Here is a 22,316-nt window from a genome sequence, read left to right as displayed (position 1 = left end):
ATTAGCATTATCTCAGTTGGAGTTAAAAAACATCAAAAAATTTGTGTTTTAAAGAAATAAAAGTATAATGCAGTGTTGCACTGTACTGATACAAGTGTCAAAGGAGAAAAGACTCAGGTTACACAGCAGATAGTAGATAAGCTCTGTAGAACATATGGTGTTATCCCCTGTTTAACCTGTGCTATATAGCCTTTTTCAATGTCTGCCATTGCTACACAGTAGCTTCTTTATATGAACTATAGTAGTGTTTCTGAAGCAAACAGATCAGTTTTACCAGTGAAGGACAACAGTGCATGATATTTTCATGTTTTGTTACTGTTCCTTTAAGGTGAGATAGTTCCCTGCCTTTGGAAGTCTGTGGACCTTGTCTAAAAGCCTTTCTGGTTTAAGGGAAGGGGGTAGCTATCAAACTCTACAAATATTGTAACAACTGTTTGAGCTAGACTGATTTGAGGGAGACCATTCACCCTCATATTATGAGAATGATCCACCATGTCTTCCATCATTAGTTTAAGATGAAGTCTCTTCCTCAACAGTTGTAATGAGGTTGATCACTTTGTTATGGAAGTTCACCATTTCCCCCATTTTGTTGTGTAAGTGCAATGATCTGTTACCAAGTTTTAACCTTCATTCAACAACACACTTCACAAGAGAAAGATGAACTCATTTTCACAACCTGATATATAAAAGAATGTACTGTTAATACCTTACTCATTGTATCATGCTCTCACCCCACAAACTTAAATTGTAATATTCCCATGCTCTGCCACAAACAGTATACTCACATTTTAACAATTTTTTGGTGAAGCATGTTAGCCAAAGGATAGACTCCTAGGGGCATATTTACCAGAAAATGTATTTATTTTAGAGCTCATGACAGTCTGTCTGAGTGAAATTCCTCCACTCTCAATTCAGTTTTATGGGATTTTTAAGAGTGTATTTATCAAAGGGTGAGCACTGACTTCTGCCAATTGATAAATATGTCTTTAAAAATCCTATAGAAATGAATAGAGAGTGGAGGAATTTAACTTTGGCATACTGTCTTGAGCTATATTTTCACTTTTTGGTAATTATACCACTAGGAGTCTATCCTTTGGCTAACATGCTTCCCCACAAAATCTTTAGCATGAGGCTACACGATGCCTAACCACACCAGAGCATTCCTAATTAATATAAACCCTGAAAATATTGTTGCAAAACATTTCCATGAGTGTACCTGAAGTAAGAGAGTATACTTGAGTGCTATTTGTATATAAAGTATCACTCTAGGTTTCAGAAGGTAAGGACACAGGGCATATTTACTAAAGGGTGAAAGTGAAAATTTGGAGTAACTTCACCAAACATTAAGATTCCCCTAAACGTCACCAATTTAGTAAAAGGAAAATAAACCAAGTTTTGGAGAATTAACTTTGCAGTGGTGAAAATTCATGGCTCTTCTCCAGGTGAACTTTCTCCGGTGAATTTTCTCAAATTAACTAAAAGCACAAGTATGTTTTTTCATCAAGAGAAATTTCTACAGGTTCCGACTGGCAAAATAGTAAATAAATTATAAACATAGAGCAGCTACTTCATTATCAACATCGCCCTTTCCTTGCTAATTTTCTCCATGGTGAAAATTTTTGAGTGAATTTTTCCCAACTACAATTGTATCTGAAAAAATCTCATCTTAATTTCTCTTGAAAAGGTGTACATATGAGTTTTAGACGATCTAGATATACAAAGAGGCAAAGTTATCAAAGAGGGCATGCCACATTCTTCCACCTATATGTGATTTTACAGGCAATTGTATAAAAAAAAATCCCATAAAAGTGAATTTAAAGCAGTAGAAATTCAATCTGGCAGACTGTGAGGTTCCCGTTTTGGCACTTTATATGCCCCTTTGTTCTGGTGTATCCCTCAATTAGCAAAGCAAGAACTACACACACTGAAATTCATGGAAAAGGGTTTACCCAATATTTATTTTTTCCACTAATTTCAGTGTGTGCGGTTCCTGCTTTGCTGATTGTAGTACCATTGTGATACCACACCAAGGGGCCGATTCATGAAGCTCGAGTGAAGGATTCGAATTAAAAAAACTTCGAATTTCGAAGTGTTTTTTGGGCTACTTCGACCTTCGACTACGAATCGAACGATTCGAACTAAAAATCGTTCGACTATTCGACCATTCGATAGTCGAAGTACTGCCTCTTTAAAAAAAACTTCAACCCCCTACTTCGGCAGCTAAAAGCTACCAAAGTCAATGTTAGCCTATATCTGTATCTACTCTGTATCCCTCATGGTTTACATACAGTTTACACCCTTTCTGATAGATTAAAGTGGTTAACTTTTAGCATGATGCATAGTTATAGTTACATAGTTAAATCAGGTTGAAAAAAGACAAAGTCCATCAAGTTCAACCCCTCCAAAGAAAAACCCAGCATCCATACACACACCCCTCCATACCTTCACTTAAAATTATACATACCCATACCTATACTAACTATAGAGCTTAGTATCACAAAAGGACTTTGATATTATGTCTGTCCAAGAAATCATCCAAGCCATTCTTAAAGGCATTAACTGAATCAGCCATCACATCATCACAACCTCACTGTCCTCACTGTGAAGAACCACCTACGTTGCTTCAAATTAAATTTCTTTTCTTCAAGTCTAAAGGGGTGGCCTCTGGTGCAGTGATTCACTTTGTGGGTAAAAAGGTCCCCTGCTATTTGTCTATAATGTCCTCTAATGTACTTGTAAAGTGTAATCATGTCCCCTCGCAAGCGACTTTTTTTCCAGAGAAAACAACCCCAACCTTGACAGTCTACCCTCATAATTTAAGTCTTCCATCCCTCTAACCAGTTTAGTTGCACGTCTCTGCACTCTCTCCAGCTCATTTATATCCCTCTTAAGGACTCGCGTCCAAAATGGCACTGTATACTCCAAGGGGCAGATCTACTAAAGGGCGACTTGTTGCCAGTGACCGATTCCCGCCCAGCGCAACACTTCGACAGGTGCAAATGCGCTCAGACTACGCCAATTCACTAAAATGTGGAATTTCACTTTAGTAGAATTTGCGAAGTAACGACCGTTTGCCAGAGCGAAGAGTCGTCTGGTGATAAGAGTGCGAATGACCGATACCGCCAGTTTTAGCCCATTAGTAAATCGGCGATGTCCCTGGGGGCGGTAACACTAGCGAATTGTCACTAGCATTAGCCACTTTGCCCCTTTAGTAAATCTGCCCCTAAGTGAGGCCTTACCAAGGACCTATAAAGAGGTATAATTATGTTTTCATCCCTTGAGTTAATGCCAGTGGATTTGCGCGATTCGCCACCAGCGAATAAATTCGCAAAACGCCCGCGAAAATTCGCGGCGAAAATTCGCGGCAAAAATTCGCCGGCGACAAAAAAAAATTTTAAAAAAAAACGGGCGCCGGCGTCAAAAACGAGACGCCGGCGCTGTTTCGCGAATTTTTTGCCGTTTTGCGAATTTTGAAAATTTTTCGACGAAGCGAAACGGCGCAAATTCGCCCATCACTAGTACTGGGCAGTGCAATCATGTGTCAGCAGGGTAAATAGAAGTGGACTAAGCACACATCCTTGGGGCGAGCCTATGCTTAGTTTTATAACCTCAGAGGTGTGTTCCCCTATTGAGAAATATTGGGGTCTATCAGTCAGAAAGTCCAGGATTCAGTTACAGAGGGAAGTGTTTATGCCTAGCAGTTCCAGCTTCCTTACCAATTGCTGTGGTATAACAGTGTTGAATGCTGAGCTGAAGTCAATAAATATCATTCTGACATATGTGTATAACTTTGCATTTATCAACATTGAACCTCATGTTCCAGTTTGCTGCCCAGTTTTCCAACTTAGTCAAATTACTCTGCAAAGTTGTAGCATCCTGCATGGAACCTATAGTTCTGCACAATTTAGTATCATCTGCAAAAATAGAAATAGTACTTTCAATGCCCACCTCCAGGTCATTTATAAACCAGTTGAAAAGTAAAGAACCTAATACAGAGCCCTGCCATACTCCACTAACAACACTAGTCCAATTAGAAAATGTTCCATTTACCACTCTTTGTAGTCTATCTTTTAGCCAGTTCTCTATCCAGGTACAAATACTATGTTCCAGGCCAACATTCCTTAATTTAACCAGTAACCTTTTGTGTGACACTGTATCAAATGCTTTAGCAAAGTCTAAGTAAATCACATCCACTGCCATCCCAGAATCAAAGTCCCTGCTTACCTTTTCATAAAAAAGAAATTAAGTTAGTCTGGCAAGATCTATTACACATAAAACCATGCTGGCTCCGACTCAAAGTATTTGGATTTTCTATAAAGTCCAGTATATTATCCTTTATTAACCCTTCAAAAAGCTTTACTACCACAGATGTCAGACAAACTGGGATATAGTTTTGAGGCTGAGAATGGGATCCCTTTTTGAATGGCGGCACCACATTAGCAATTCTCCAGTCTCTTAGCACTATGCCAGACCTCAATGAATCCTGCAAAATTAAGTAAACAGCTTTAGCAATCACAGAGCTAAGCTCGCTTATGTGATATTCTGAGACAATTTGCAATTGGTTTTCATTTTTTATATCTGTGGTTTTGGAGTTATTTAGCTTTTTATTCAGCAGCTCTCCAGTTTGAAATTTCAGCAATTTGGTTTCTAGGGTCCAAATTACACTAGCAACCATGCATTGATATGAATAATAGACTAGAATATAAACAGAAGAGGGACTGAATAGAAAGATGAGTAATAAAAAGCAGCATTAACTATAAATGTGAAAGCTGGGACAAGTCCGAAGTAGAAGATAAAACTAAAGAATTAGATAAAACTATAAAAAAAAAATAATGAAGACCAATAGAATGGTTGCTTAGAATCGGCCATTCTATAACACACACAAAGATAAGTTAAATGTGACCAACCCCTTTAAAATATACTTTTTATCCATACAGTGTTATGTGTATTCCTTTTATCCTTGGTACTTAAAGAAAGGTGCCAGCAAGCATATTTTAATATAAATGGGGGATTTACTGTTGTAAAAATAATGCAGACAGTAATCTGGCTGCATTAAACAAAGTTACAAGTGCATTTTATCTTGCTTTATGTTATAGAGACAGTAAACATGAAGTTATTATATAGTATATTATTGAGGTATTTTTACTGTTTTTTTGGAGATGTAACCCCCTATCTGCCCCAGATATCACCTGGTAATGCAGACATAATGATATGTGAAGCCCATTCATACAGAAATATTTTTAGCTGACAGCAAAACCTGAGTAGATTTTGACAACATAATTTAGTGAATAATCCTAGAACATATCCCAGTACAAGTGAAACCTACAAACCTTACCACATTAGAAATTATAAATAGATTAGGGATGGGCAGTTTTTGGCAGACAAGATACTGAAGCATTCCTCCATTAATTGACTTTATGTATGAATTAGGGATTCATTTGGATTCGGCCAAATCCGAATCCTTCTTGAAAGATTTTGCCGAATACCAAAATGAATCAGAACTCTAATTTACATATGCAAATCAGCGAGGGGAGGGAAAAAGACGAAAAGTCACATGATTTTACGGATTCCGATAATTTATTCTCTATTATTTTTTTTTATTATTTATAACTACTACATACAGCATGTATGAAAGCTATGCCACTGACACTTGAGTTTATTTAATAGTATAAGCTCAACTACAAAAACACATACAGAATTGCTTTTATCCAAGTGCTACTCTTAGGGGCAGATTTATCAAGGGTCGAATTTCGACCTTTGACTGCTTTGGTAAATCACTTTTCTTCTTGTAGCCACTCTGTTTAAGAATGGTGTCACTTCCAGTGCATCGACACAAACACCAGAAAAAGCGTACAAAAAAAATAGGCAAAGGGATCCTTTGAGTAAAACCTTCTCTAGCTATGTGCTAATTCCAGTACCCCCATGCATCCCTACAACCCTATACTTCATACCTTGCATGCAAATGATATATCCAATGAACTGTAAAATCTAAATAAAGAAAACTTTTCTTTTTTTCATAGCATTATGTCGGCGTTCTGCTGCACGAGTCGACAATGCAGATATTTATCATGCTAAGAATCAGTACAAGGAAGGAGACAAAGTTAGATTCAAATGTTATGGAGACTTGAGAACTGAAGATGGGAGAAATGATGGGGAAATTGAGTGTCTACCCAACCACAAATTTTCAGAAGCCAGATGCCTTAGTAAGTATTTTATTTCCTTTTATAAGTTTCTTGAACCTGTGCTAAAAGTTATAAATTATGTTTTTTTTTAAAAAAAGACTGAATTTGACATGTGAGAATTAAATGCACACTAACCTTTTTTTATATTTACTTTGTCTCATGGTTTAAAGATGAATGGTGCATTTCCAAAAACACTCCATTAAGTTTAAAAAAAAACACACACACACATAGCAGCATCCCAAGCAAGTTCATTCCTTCTTGTCTGCTTGTTTTCTGTATGTTTTCACTGGTGTGCTTTAGCAGGCAGAGCAGCACACAAAACCCCTGCCACATCCCTTGACTGCAGTAACGTAACTAACAGCCTCCGGGTCCAGCACAGGATGAGCACCTGGGCCCCCACCCCTCTAAATGCGCTAAAGGCGCAGTGTTTCCCTACCGTTGAGCTGCGGCATGAGTTTTTTCCTTGTTCTCTGGCGGGCCCTGGTGCAATTGCACCCCTTGCTCCCAGGTAGTTACACCACTGCTTGACTGTATCCCTTAAAAGGGATATTATTCAAATAAAGAAAGTCCAGAAAAGAGCAACTAAGCAGATAAAGGGTATGGAGGGCTGGAAGTTATGAAGAAAGTTTGGCCAAGCTAGGATTTTTAATATTGGAGAATAGTCTTTGAAGTGAGAATACGATGAGTATGTGTAACACTATTATCATAATACAAGGGTAGAAGGAGGTTAAATATTGGAATGCCAGACTAGGTTCAGGTACAGACCACACCAGGGACTGTCACTGTGGGCTTGGTCCTCTGTCGAGAGAGGTGAGTGGTGATGGGTGTTCACAAATAGGGGCAAGGGGTGCATTTGCCTCTTTCTGGAATTTCCTATACCTCACAGACCTTTGTCCCAGATCGCTGTTAAGTGTCCCATGTTGCCCTTCTCACAAACTACTGTCATGTGTACTGAGTGACGCTCCACCCACCACTGACTGTCTTAATTCCAAGCAGGTTTCTGCCTTTACAGAGTTGCTGCTCCTATCTGTAGCAGCCCTGTAGTACTTGTAACAGGGAGAAGAGTGTATTCAATCTAAGCAACCTGCAGCCTGCCCTTGGTGTGCCACACTTCATCAGATTTCCTAACACTGTGCAAGTGTAGGTGAGGGAATGCTTTTAATCTATCCATTTCTGCATTCATCTTAAGTTAACGGAGTGCTCATTCACCATTTTCAGTGAGCTTACCAGGCTGTCTCTGGTTAAAGGAGTGCTTATTGACCATTTCTGCAGTGATTATACTGTACAGTCTTGGGTTAATACGCTTATCAATTTCCTGTACTAATTATACTGGCACATCTGGGGTTAATTTGCTTATTATTCATTTCCTGTAGTAATTACACTTATCTCCATCCCTCACTAACAATATCGGTCAACCTGACACACTCCCCCTCAGGACTCCACAAGGCTACAGGTTCCTCCCCTACTGAAGTCCTTATCATGGCTTCCCATAAAACAGAGAATAACCTTCAAACTCCTCCTCAAAACATTCAAAGCATTGCACTCCTCCTACACTTAACTGCATCTCATCTTTTGTCTCTATTTATGCTCCTGGCCGAATCCTCCACTCCGCACAGAGCAACCGCTTGCTTGCACCCCCCACTAATATATTTCTGTGTTTTACCCCACAAAAAATCCAAAAAGGCACGGGTAACCACTTTAGATTTGGTAGAATGTGTACTTTCCAAAAATATATGGTTTTTGGGGGTAACCCTATATTTTTGTGTTTTTACCCCACAAAAAATGCAGTAAATGATTTTGATTTTTCAGTAGCTGAAGTAAAGTCCTGGCCAATTTGGATATGCTAACTTCATTTTGGGGTCTCTAAATTCCAGATAAGCTTTGATGCTGGGTAGTTAGGAGTAGAGAGACATAGTTACCCATTTTGGAATCAGCAGAATGTGTACTTTTCAAAAATATATGGTTTTCTGGGATAAACCTACTGTTTCAGGATTTTTTGGCCTTGGAATCTAAAGTATGCAGTTTTCTGCCTTAGTGCTTTCAAAATTTGGTTATATACTCCCGGGAGTTTTTGCTGTACAGAAGTCCTAAATTTTCGTAAAACTTTACATATCTGGTATTGGCACATTCAAGAGACACGAGGCTTTCCAAATCAGTTGGATTTTCATGGGTAAAATTAAATATTGTGTCTGGTATAAATTCATATATTGTGAAAAATGTGGTATGTAGCGCTAAAAATCTTTTTGCAGAGGTGGAAATACATGAAAACTTAGGCAGATTTAGAAAGCTCAGTTTCTCCTGAAAAAAACAATGTATAGGTTTCCCCTCAGAAAATACCACTAACGTGAGAGAGCACAAAGTGTTTCAAAAATGTCTGGCATTTCGCGTTACCAAAATTTTCAATTCTGCTGGGACTTAAAGGGTTAAGAGACATTATATTAAACACATTATGTTAAAACTGTTCTGTTATTAATAAACAATATTTGAAGTTTAATAATTGAGTTAGTGCCATTTATAATTGCTCTTATTAGGAGAGCAAATACTGAGCAATGTTATTGGTGGGGTAGAGGGTGTCTGTCATGAAAAGTTCCTCTATCCACAGAAAAAACAGTTAGAGAGATCAAAAAAACTGAAAGTGCTTAAATGTCTTCTGCAGCACAAGATATATTTTTCTGGTAAATGCGGGTGCATATTTTCCCTTAAAAAATGAAGGGGACAATGATACAATAATGATCTCCCTCAAAATGTATAAGATTTCTCTCTATCTGAATAAATGTTTGAGGAAGGAGTTTGGTAAGGAGTAGAAAGAGTTTATTTCTGTAAATAGTGTACCGGTAAGTTTGGTTCCAGTCACTAGATGGCGATATTAGGCTTGGGATCCCCTAAGAAGTTTTAGAGCAGGTATCCTCTGTGCTGAGCTGTCAACTTTTCCTGTTAAGGCACCAGCAAATTGTCAGAAATTGTCAGAGATTGATGTTAAAGTGATGGGAGACCAGGTGACACTGTATAAAATCTCGTAACTCCTGATAAAATTGAGGGAGTTGACAGTGCAGTTTGAAGTATCTGGAGTGAGTTGCTTGAGAGAGAGAAGCTATATAAGGGAGAAGACAGTGAGCTTGTTGCTCTTTGGCCTATGAGAAGGGGATAGTGCATGAACCCAGGGAGCCTGAGGTAGGGCACCTCAGAGAGGTTTCCAGTAGAACTAGATAGGGTAGTAGGATAGATTAGTTGGAGCTCACTGCAGGTGTGTGAACTAGTGGCAGGCTAGGTAGTTGAGCATAAGAAAAAGAGAGGAACTACTGTACTGGTGTTAAAACAATAGAAATACTGAGTATGTGTGTTTTTTTTATGAAATCTAACTATTTATTTTACAGGAGGTAAATCTTGTGATCAACCTCCAGATGTTGAGAATGCATTTGTTGTTGAAATGAAACCCCGATATCATCATGAAGACAGTGCCAAATATTCATGTCAGGCTGGATATACATCTGAATATGATCAAGCAAAATGTTTGGAAGGGAAATGGACAAATGTACCCAAATGCATTTGTAAGTGTTTGAGAGATACACACTGCTATTCTGTTTGCTAGTCATATAGTTCACAAACCTAAGCCTAAATATAGTGAATTGTTTAGATAAATATTTAACTATTATATTTGTTCACAGTTTATGAAAACACTAGTCGAGATGCGCTGCGCAATATGTTGGCGGTCTAACAATACATGTTAATAATAATCATGCCTGTTGGGCAATGACATTTTATTTAAACAACTTAATGCTTCAATAAGACAATTTCTTATAAATAAGTGTTATAACAGCATTTGAATGTACAGTATTTGAGTTATTATAGCATTTTAATGAATAAATTAAATACCAGTGCCCAATGCTACTGGTATATACAAATGTGCAAACTCTACTTACCTTTCCTTTTTTCCATGGTTCTTTTTTCCCTTCTTTTTTGTCTTTTTTTGCCTTGTTCTCTATAACAAGACCTTTGTATTTTCTAATTTTTCAGCATTTATTATTCTCTAAATTATTTAAAATCTTCCCCTTTCCCTGGTGTGCTTTGCTCTCTTAATTCTTTTCTGCACCTTTTCATATCTTCTTTTCTCTAGTCTCCTTAAAGAGATGGTTCGCCTACAAGTTAACTTTTAGTATGTTAGCATGTATTTCACCTTTTCTACTTCCCCTTTTTCTTTTATAATCTTTCCTCTGTTTCTCCTTTTAAACGTATTTTTCACAATTTTTCTCTTCTACCATCTCTCTTCTACCATTTACTTTGTCTTTCCTCTGTAACATTTCACCTTTCCTAATGACCACATATCTTTCCAGAGTTACAAATCCTGCCAGCTCAGCTCTATACAATGAGAAGATCACAGTACCAAACAGCTTACATGCAGCGATCTTGAATAATCGCTTACAAATCAGCATTTTTGGGTGATTGCACAGGATCGTTGCATGTAATATTCCTTGTTGGCCTCCCCTCAATTGACATGTAAAATGTTTTTTTTTTTATTGTAGTTGCTTTGGACTGTTCTCTATAAACTCCCTGCAACAGTCTGCAAACACTCTGCACAGCACACAGTCTGAAACAGCTACAATAATGTATTTCAATTACCTGCCAGTTCAGCAGAGGCTAGAGATGAATTATTACAGCATTGGTTACTGCAACTTTTGACAATTTAGGAAATCATGGTGTATCAGCAAAATGTATAAAGGGCTAGACATTAAGAAGGAAATAAGGAGGCAGATCTGACAGAGACATGGGGAAACAGATCAGGAAGGTGAATGGGGAAAATGATGGGGAGGAGAGCAGGTGTATAAGGCAAGTAATGCAAAGGAACAATCTCAAGCTTAATACTGGCTTTCTTATCAGAGTTAAATGGAAGCTATAGAAAAGTCTGTGTTTCATTGTGCTCCTTTCCTGCAACGCTCATTGCTGTAATGTTCTATCCATTCCTGTAAGAATGTTTAATGTTTATTTTAATATGCATTATCAGCTTAGCACTGGGTGTAGTAGAGAAAGAGAATGTTACTTACCTACTTGACGTAAATTCCTTTTCTTCTAGTTCCGACATGTCAGTACTCATGGGGCATTGCCCCTCCCAGACCTGGAGGTAGGACCTATAACATAGCCAATCAAAATGAATCATGACCTATAAGACCACATGACTTCCTTCTCACCACAGTTATACTTTTGCCATAGCAGTACAGTAACCAAATTAATAATTGGGATGGGAAACCCTGTACTGACATGTCGGGACTAGAAGAAAAGGAATTTATGTCAAGTAGGTAAGTAAAATTCTCTATTTCTTCTACGTCCCTCCATGTCAGTACACATGGGATCAACCAAGCCATGCCCCAAAAACAAGGGGTAGGAATAACCAACATAATGCAAAAACCAAACTGATGCTAAGGAGGCCCTGAGAAGAGGCCAGCATCACATCCATCCAACAGGGGAGCTGATAAAATGTATATCTCCTGAAAAGGGTAGATAAAAGGCACAAGAACATGAACAACATGTCCTAGGACATGGTAAACGATTGGCAACAAGAGCTACAAAACCAACCACTAAATTACAGAGACCGGCACTTGAGGATCAAGCATTGCAGATTAAGAATAAACATATTCTGCTTAAAAAGGTTCCCTCAGTGACTAGAGGGATACCTGCAAAAATCCTGCAATTGTTAAAACAAAAAGGTGCCCTAGGACACAACCAGAATGATGGCAATAGCCGTCTCAGAACTAAAACACCCTAGAAACCACCAGGAAATCAATCAGATCAGAAACTAAACACAACTTGGATGCATCTATCACCAGTGCTGGAGAAATACACGATCCTCAGCAATAGCGAGTGGCCCTAAAAAGACTTGGCCCACATTAGCCTACTCCTGCAGCTTAATGGAAGCAAACCAGTGCTGACCGGAGTCAACTCCACACCAGAGATCAGTCCAAGATCCACCAACTCCATGCTAATAATACCTAATGAAGACTTAACTAAATGAACACCAACTCTGGGTTATCCTAAATCAGCATGTCATTGTAACCATTGTAGAGCCATGCTGGTACAGCCCAGTAGCTCCACCAACCACCAAATCTAAACTGGGCATACAACAGCACAAGGATAAGATGCTAAACCAACCAATATGACTTAAGCCATCTACCAGTAAGATATGCTGTTGCCCCAGCCAACTGCTACACAAGCAAGCAATGGGACCCAAGCCAACTACAGTTCTAGAAAACACCCACAAAAGCCGAGGCCACTACAGCTCAAGCTAACAATGCTACAGTTTATGCAAAAACTGAACCAAACCTGTGACCATACATAGAAGCTACTGAACCAGCCAACAGCTGGGGTCACAATCCAAAATCAGGCATGCAAGAAGCTTATAGCCTACAAACACTGGTACCAACCAGCAATGATGCACAATCCACTGGCAGAGAGCCAGCCACCATACATGCAAACCAGTGATGGACCAGCCAGCTATTTTGTATTCCAACATAGATGTGCAAGGCCATTGTCACACTAGCAGGCCAAGATGCCCGTCAGCTGAAGTGTATGCAAAACACCTGAGTGGAATTCTAATAAACAACCAATAGTACATAAGCCAACTATCGTGAATGCCACCCTTGGGGACAAGGTCACCAACTGCACTGGCCCCTGACACAAAAGTCAATTTCCATACATGCAACAACGGAGCACAAGCCAGTTGTTGAACTTGCAAAACCCTGGTCCACAAGCCAGCCTTATTGATAATAAGCAGTGGCATACAAGACCAAAAACAATGCATGTAAGGCAGATGCAAAGGTTAGCTGTAAGCCGAGATCATATGACCAACATCAGCTGCTGAATACCAATCAGCAACAAAATTAGCTATGGGCTGTGAAACTCAGAGCAAACACCAGCTGATGGTACAACCCATGCTCCTGAAAAGGGTAGATAAAAGGCACAAGAACATGAACAACATGTCCTAGGACATGGTAAACGATTGGCAACAAGAGCTACAAAACCAACCACTAAATTACAGAGACCGGCACTTGAGGATCAAGCATTGCAGATTAAGAATAAACATATTCTGCTTAAAAAGGTTCCCTCAGTGACTAGAGGGATACCTGCAAAAATCCTGCAATTGTTAAAACAAAAAGGTGCCCTAGGACACAACCAGAATGATGGCAATAGCCGTCTCAGAACTAAAACACCCTAGAAACCACCAGGAAATCAATCAGATCAGAAACTAAACACAACTTGGATGCATCTATCACCAGTGCTGGAGAAATACACGATCCTCAGCAATAGCGAGTGGCCCTAAAAAGACTTGGCCCACATTAGCCTACTCCTGCAGCTTAATGGAAGCAAACCAGTGCTGACCGGAGTCAACTTCACACCAGAGATCAGTCCAAGATCCACCAACTCCATGCTAATAATACCTAATGAAGACTTAACTAAATGAACACCAATTCTGGGTTATCCTAAATCAGCATGTCATTGTAACCATTGTAGAGCCATGCTGGTACAGCCCAGTAGCTCCACCAACCACCAAATCTAAACTGGGCATACAACAGCACAAGGATAAGATGCTAAACCAACCAATATGACTTAAGCCATCTACCAGTAAGATATGCTGTTGCCCCAGCCAACTGCTACACAAGCAAGCAATGGGACCCAAGCCAACTACAGTTCTAGAAAACACCCACAAAAGCCGAGGCCACTACAGCTCAAGCTAACAATGCTACAGTTTATGCAAAAACTGAACCAAACCTGTGACCATACATAGAAGCTACTGAACCAGCCAACAGCTGGGGTCACAATCCAAAATCAGGCATGCAAGAAGCTTATAGCCTACAAACACTGGTACCAACCAGCAATGATGCACAATCCACTGGCAGAGAGCCAGCCACCATACATGCAAACCAGTGATGGACCAGCCAGCTATTTTGTATTCCAACATAGATGTGCAAGGCCATTGTCACACTAGCAGGCCAAGATGCCCGTCAGCTGAAGTGTATGCAAAACACCTGAGTGGAATTCTAATAAACAACCAATAGTACATAAGCCAACTATCGTGAATGCCACCCTTGGGGACAAGGTCACCAACTGCACTGGCCCCTGACACAAAAGTCAATTTCCATACATGCAACAACGGAGCACAAGCCAGTTGTTGAACTTGCAAAACCCTGGTCCACAAGCCAGCCTTATTGATAATAAGCAGTGGCATACAAGACCAAAAACAATGCATGTAAGGCAGATGCAAAGGTTAGCTGTAAGCCGAGATCATATGACCAACATCAGCTGCTGAATACCAATCAGCAACAAAATTAGCTATGGGCTGTGAAACTCAGAGCAAACACCAGCTGATGGTACAACCCATGCTAGATCCAACCAAATAGTCAATCATGCCTACTGCTGGTGTAACCAGAACCATGCCTGCAAGGATTGTAAACAAGACAAAACCAATGGCTGTTGTCCTGCCAAGGATTGCCGCAAGGCAAACAGACATGCCCACCAAGGGCCACAGCAAAAATAGTAACCATGCCTATCAGCCACCACAGCCTGGCTGGTAGCCTATGCACCATAGGTCACAGCCAAGACTGGCAGCGACAAGCCCCCAAGGACTATATTAAAAACTAGCGGCCACCTTAGCCAAGGGCCACAGAAAAGGCCAACAGCCCAAGAACCCTGGTAAAAGGCAAGCAAGCACCTAAGTTAAGGGCCATGAAAACAGGCCTGCAGCCATAATAACCCAGGTAAAAGGACAACCAAACAAATGTGCCAAGGGTAAAAGACCACATGAGCCAAAGGCTCATGCAACAGGCCAGCAGAACAAGGGTCCTTATAAAAGGCCAGCAGACCCAGGAGCCAAGGACCATGGTAAAAAACCATGGACCAAAACAAGGGCTCTAACCCAAGACAAGGGCCATAAAGAAAGCCAGAGGCCACGCAACCCCAGCTCCCTGGCGAGATGCCCGAGGCCACACAAAGGGCCATAGACTACAAGCATGTTAAGGTGTGAATAGACATAACAGTAAGTGCCCTTTAATCTACCAACAATTAAAGAAGGGAAACTTACAGTCACAAAAACTCAGTAGATGTAGTATAACTACAACTGAGATCCCAACAAAAACCACCAGATGGGAATAGAATGTCTAAGAGAAGGCCTACTGCAAACAAAAAGACGCCCTATAAATAGGAACACTGCCTGTTAAGTGTGGAAACACCATAGGAAAAAATGCTGCTACCACAGAACAAACCCCTAGCCGGTCCTGGAAATACCAGGTGTAATCAGAGCACACTTGCCTACTGTGTCTGCCCAGAGAAATCAGGCTCACAAACCTAAGACCTCAGATGACATCAATACAAGAAGTCAGAGGAACACCGACACACAACCAGATAATATGCGCTAGACAGTAGGAATAATCCAGACAGATCCTTGGTGGCAGACTGCTTCTTAGGAGCAGACTCAGGAGCGTAACTACAGAGGAAGCAGACCCTGCAGCTGCAGGTGGGCCCAAAAAGGTATAGGGACCCATGAGGCCCAAATAAAGAGCAATTTCAATATGTATTGGTAAAAAAGCACAACCTCTGGATATGTTAGCGGCCCTAAAATGAATTTGCTGTGGGGCCCAATGACTTACAGCACTGAGCAGACTCAATGTAAGGAAGGAAGGGGCTACCATACTGCTTCAGCAGTGCAAGCCTCCAGCCAACCCTGCAAGCACCCTGTGTAATAAAAGGCAAATATAACCTCTGTGTCTGCACAGAGGACAATAGAAACAACAGTAGCAAACTGAGGAGTATCTGCACCTTACCTGATAGCAATGAAAAGTCCGCAGGATGGAAACTTCAGCTAGAACCCAGATAGCTTTCAGCTGAGGAACATAATTAGCTTATTAACATGCAGACTTGCCAGTGTAATGAATGTTTCAAACACACCGTGGATACTGATTCTTACCGGATCCAGGTACCACCCTGCTTCAGCAGAGATTCACCAGCCAGTACTGAAGTACCTTGTGTAACTGCATTTTGCACAGAGGACACCAGCTCACAACATACGACTTCATATAATATAAGAAGGAACACAGGCAGCTTACCAGATAGCTCAGACTTGTCAGCAGGAATATCCAGTCCCCTGGAACACTGCTTGTTAAGAGCAGACTCATAAGAAAGGAAGGAGGTGCCATACTGTTTGAGCAGTATGGCACTCCTGGAAGTGCCTTAGGCACATGAGCCAATATAACCACTGTGTCAGCCAAGAGGATGCAGGTTCACTCATACAAAATTTAAAATATTAAACAGCAATAGCAAAGGGGCCAAAGGAACACCTGCACCTTACCAGCTAGTGAATAGTTAGCTTGATGGAAACTCCAGCCAAAGCCCTGATAGCTTTCAGCTGAGGGACATATTAAGCTTATTAACATGCAGATTTCCCAGTGAAATTAATATTTCAAATACGCAATGGATACTGAGAAATCAAACTCACCGGATTCAGGTACCACACTGCTTAGGCAGAGGGATTCACCAGCCAGTACTTAAAGTCAATACTGTAGCCAATACTACATTTTGCAGAGAGGACGCCAGCTCACAACATAAGACTTCAGATAATACAAGAAGTCAGAGGAACACAGGCACCTTACCAGATAGCTCAGGTTTGTCAGCAGGAATATCCAGACAGGTGGAACACTGCTTGTTAAGAGCAGACTCAGAAGAAGGAAGGAGATGCCATACTGCTTGAGCAGTGCAACCTCTAGCCCTTCCTGGAGGAGCCTTAGTAACATGAGCCAATATAACTTCTGTGTCTGCCCAGAGGATGCAGGTTCACCCATACAAGGCTTAAAATATTAACAGCAATAGCAACAGGCCGAAGGCACACCTGCACCTTATCAGATAGTGACTAATTAGCTGGATGGAAACTCCAGCCAAAGCCCCAATAGCTCTCAGCTGAGGGACATAATTAGCTAATTAGCATGCAGACTTCCCAGTGCACTACACACAGTAGATAATGAAGAATCATACTCACCAGTTCAGGCTGTTAGAACTAGCCCATATGCATACCCGTGGCCCTTTTGCAGAAATTCTGTAGAGTTCTGTAAAGCCTCACATAACTCAAAAGAAAAGGGGAGTCCAAAAGCTCACAGGTAACAATGGGGGAAACCCACACCTGTGTCTGTTCCCAAAAAAGCACTAGATTGAATCTTGTGCCTCGCTGGGCATATAGCGGGGGGCTGTTTTAGCACAGGGCTAGGACCATGGGTATGCCCACACACACTTCTTCCCAATAAGCAATAATTTACAGATTATGCGTCTTGAGGCATCAGGTAAAATCTTGTCCATTACATGGGAATCATCCCGCTGTGTCCACACAGAGGAAAAAAATAAATAAATAAACAAAAAGAAAATACAAAAGAAAAAACAAAAACTGTGTTTGATTTCTCTCAAAATTCACCAATAAATAAAAAGTGAGGAGGGAGATCCTACCTCCCTGTCCAGTAGGACAAAAAATAACTGTGGTGAGGAGGAAGTCATGTGGTCTTATAGGTCATGATTCATTTTGATTGGCTATGTTATAGGTCCTACCTCCAGGTCTGGGAGGGGCAATGCCCCATGTGTACTGGCATGGAGGGACGTAGAAGAAAGTTTATGCACACAAGAAAGGAAAGTGGATGGGGAGGGGTAGAGAGTGTGCAGAGAACAGCCAGGAATAAAGCTAAGTTGTACCCTACAGTCTGTCATTGCTATGTGGATTCTGCTACACCCTGCATTGTGTCATCACAATTGGCAGTAAATTTGTAATACCAGCACCAGCCCTGGCCAGATGGCAACCTTGCGTATAATGCTTACATACTTCCCAACGTTTGAAAATTGTAAAGAGGAACAAGAAGAGCAAGAACGGGTAGTGCAGTGAATTTTTTTGACCACACAGATTTTGTGTCCACACCCACAAACACTACACCCATTTAACAAATTTTAATATGGGTTATGGATTGTTTGAACACACTTATGGGGGTCTTAGGGTCATGCTTTATGTGTTTTTACAGTTTTGCTAATGGAGGTGTGGAGAAGTTTCCCTTTAAGCTGCAAGTCTCAGTTCTCCCAAGAGACCGGATGAGTATTCTGGGCTCTCTGCCAAAAGCCTTTATTTCATTAAGTTTAAAACTGCAACTTGTCCTGGCAGCTTCAGTGCAGGAGATCAAAGATAAACGCAGGGCCGCTATATATTATATGTACATGAGCACCAGTGGTTCTTATACATAAAAAAAACAAAGAGGAAGAGCTCCAAGTGTGAGAGATTAAGACAGCTTTATTTGACTTTTAAAAAACACTCACAAGATATTGGATAAATGAATGCTTTCAACAAACTAAAACCCCTTGTCTAGTGGAAGGGGTACTGCGCTTTCTACATCTATAAATGATGATAGCCATTTCATTACATCTGTAAACAGTGATTAATTAACCATTTAATTACTAAACGCAATATCGCAGATATAGAGAGCATAAAATATAGATACAGAAGCAATCATAAATACAGTAATAATTCATTCCAAATCCAGCAGCTATTAATTAATATACATTTACAAGAGTGGGCTGTAACCCATGTGGCCCTAACCTTGGGAACAATTTCTTGCAGTAGCAGAGCTCAGCGACAAATCTTCTGTTCGGGGCGACTAATCTCCCCAAAATGTCTTCCCGCTGGCAAGAATACGAATCAACAGCGGGATAGCATACAGATCAATTCGGATTTCCGAACTTCGGAAACGTATAACATCCCGCCAGCGATTTGTATTGTTGCGAGCGGGAAGGCATTTAGGTAGATTAGTCGGGGGGTAACTAATCTCCCCATCTGCCACTACCCTAATACCTAGAAAAAAATTGGCACAAAGCAGCTTTCTGAATGATGTTAGGGGTTGAGCGGTATGCTGATAGGCTGTGACACTGTTTACTTTTGTCCTCTATCCTATCAGAATATTGCCTGTTTAGCAATTCAGAATTTCTATCTGACATTTGGTTTAGGGCTGAAGTAGTCAGAGAGAGCTTTGGAGCATTTGGTGTAATTGTCAGTGCTGTCAGTAGGCAGAGTGCAATAAATATCATATACTGCAGAACTAGCACAATGAGCTAGCACTATAGCCACCGTCTCCACAAGATTTTCAGTATCAAGTAACCATTTTTTCCAGTTTTGTGCTAGATTATTTGCATCAGACATATCAGCAGCTGCTCTGCCATTTCACTTTCAGTTGCAGCAGTGGAAAGTAGAAAATGCTTGCAATTTGAAATGCCGTGGCTTTGGAGAGGAGCTATTAGTAACTTGGTTGCTTATATAAAGGCCGTCTAGTTGTATTTTCATATCAGACTACTCAGTCATGCAAGTCATTTGCATCATTATATATTTTGTTTTTTAGTTTTGTTTACATAGTTCACTCTGTAAGTAGCTGTACACATCACTGGTTTTGTTTATTGAGAATATTTTTATAAAGAGAATGTAATTTTTTTTTAGACAAAGGTATCTGGGACAAGAAGCACTCTACACATCATTATACCCTCCAAAGTCTAAGGGGGCTGTGCTGCCATATCAGCAATGCATTATTATGACGCTAAGCCCACCCAAACAGCTGGTAAACTTATAGTTCATATGGGCTTCAGGCCTCCTTGCACATCATGATTCTCATTACAAATACAGTCATAGGAAAAGGTTTGGAACCTGTCTTAATTCTTTGGAGTTTTGTTTATCATTGGCTGGGCTTTCAAAGTAGCAGCTTTCTTTTTATATATAACATGCCTTATGGAAACAGTAATGACAAAGTTTATTGGATTAACAGAAAATGTGCAATATGCATCATAACAAAATTAGACAGGTGCATAAATGTGGGCAGAGATATTACATCAATACTTAGTTGAGCCTTTTGCAAATGTAACAGCCTCTAGACGCCTCCTATAGCCTTTGATGAGTGTCTGGATTCTGCATGATGGTATTTTTGACCATTCGTCCATACAAAATCTCTCCAGTTCAGTTAAATTTCATGGCTGCCGAGCATGGACAGCCTGCTTCAAATCATCCCATAGATTTTCCATGATATTCAAGTAGGGGAACTGTGACGGCCATTCCAGAATATTGTACTTCTCCCTCTGCATAAATGTCTTTGTAGATTTCAAAGTGTGTTTAGGGTCATTGTCTTGTTGGAATATCCAACCCCTGCGTAACTTCAACTTTGTGTAAGGAGTTCTTACCTGGCGTTCCAAGATGGCGGAGTCCATGTTGGCGGCGTTCTCCATGTGCTTCCTTCTGGTCGCAGCTCTGTGACATCACGCCAGCGTCAGAATATCCGCCAGCATCGGATTGGCCGCCGGCGCCTAAGTGCCAGCGTCAAAACGCCTGCGTGATGACGCCTGCGTGAAGACGCCAGCGTCATGACACCACTGCGTCTGTTTTGGCGCCAAAGGAGGCCTATAAAAGATGCTGAAGCACTGCAGACTGTGCCCTACTATAGGTTCTTCCTCGTGAGTTCCTGGGTGCGCTTCCTGTGATTATCATTCCTGATCCTGTGTATTGACCTTTGCCTGATTTCGTATTCTGAACCTTTGCTGCCTGAACCGACCTTATTGCCTGGACTTCGACCACTCTCTTTCTATACCCTTGCCTGTACCTCGAACTATTGGACTGGTGCTTCCTCCTTGGTCCGCTACTCCTGGCTGAGCCTTCGGGCCCCTTACACTTTGTAACTGATGTTTGAACATTATCCTAAAGAATTTGTTGATATTGGGTTGAATTCATCCGACCCTCGACTTTAACAAGGGCCCCAGTCCCTAAACTAGCCAAGCAGTCCCACAGCATGATGGAACCTCCACCAAATTTGACTGCGTTCTTCCTCCGCCATGCAAATAACTACATTTGCCTCATCGGTTCAAAGCACTTTGTTCCAAAATGACTGTGGCTTGTCTAAATGAGCTTTTGCATACAACAAGTGACTCTGTTTGTGGCCGAGTGCAGAAAGGGCTTCTTTCTCATCATCTTGCCATACAGATGTTCTTTGTGCAAATTGCACTGAATTGAAGAACAATGTACAGATACACCATCTGCAGCAAGATGTCAAAGGTCTTTGGATGTGATCTTTGGGTTGTCTGTAACCATTCTCACAATCCTCTGCATATGCCGCTCCCTTATTTTTCTTGGCCTGCCAGACCTGGGTTTTACAGCAACTGTGCCTGTGGCCTTCCATTTCCTGATTACATTCCTTACAGTTACACAAATTGTAACTGGCCACCTCAAATACCTTTTCTCGTGATTGGACACACCTGCCTATGAAATTCAAGGCTTAACAATTCAACCAATTTGGTGTTGCCAGTAATCAGTATTGAGCAATTACATGCATTGAAATTAGCAAAATTTACCCACATTTTTGCACAGCCAGATTTTCACATTTGATTTCATAAAACTGAATACATCTTCACTAAAAATCTTTGTCCAGAAATCACCCCGTACTCAGATGTTCCTGGGGGGAAATGAAAGACATACCACCGTTATCTTTTTTGTTGAAAGTGGAGTAGATTATTATGCAGGCTGAGAGGGGTTCCCAATCTTTTTTATATGATTGTAAGTTTGATTTGTGTCACTTTACTGAATAATAGATAGAAGATGCCACAAAGCTTCTCCTGATTCTTCTCCTGTTTTTCTTTCAAGTATTCCCTTGAATTCCACATTATAAAAGACAAATCTTTCAATTCAATTGTGTATTTTGTTGCCTTTCTTCCAGATACATCTTGTGAATCAGCTCCAGAAATAAACAATGCTGTGCTACTGGATGAGAAAGCTAATTATAGCTCTGGAGAAAGAGCTGTTTATATGTGTAACTCAGGTTATGTTTTTTACAAGGACCAAAATTCAGCAGTTTGTAAGAATTCTCAGTGGATGGAACTGCCAGAATGTAGAAGTAAGTTTGCTGCACAAAAATTAGCATCCATCTATACATGTTCCTTTGCAGAGTGTGGTGAGCACCAATACCCCCCTTTATTCTGCTATGATGAATTGTGTAGCATACAGTGCAGGCATTGATGCAAGGGAATGAATTATTGTCAGTCTAAATCTTGTAGTAACGCTAGGGCTTTCTTAGCAGAAATGGCATGTTATGCAACTTGTAAATGCTT

General features: G+C 40.6%; 1 protein-coding gene across 1 annotated transcript in view; it reads left to right on the top strand.

The window, feature by feature from the left end:
* LOC108713552 (complement factor H-like) overlaps nucleotides 1–22,316 on the top strand; it is a 71,249-nt gene that overhangs the window by 28,704 nt on the left and 20,229 nt on the right. Inside the window, 3 exon segments of the mRNA XM_018257109.2 lie at nucleotides 6,021–6,203; nucleotides 9,557–9,730; nucleotides 21,926–22,102. Coding sequence (XP_018112598.2) covers nucleotides 6,021–6,203; nucleotides 9,557–9,730; nucleotides 21,926–22,102 — 534 coding nt within the window.

This window comes from Xenopus laevis, chromosome 4L (assembly GCF_017654675.1).
Source record: "Xenopus laevis strain J_2021 chromosome 4L, Xenopus_laevis_v10.1, whole genome shotgun sequence".
Lineage (NCBI taxonomy): Eukaryota > Metazoa > Chordata > Amphibia > Anura > Pipidae > Xenopus > Xenopus laevis.
This window is presented reverse-complemented; position numbering and strand designations above follow the sequence as displayed.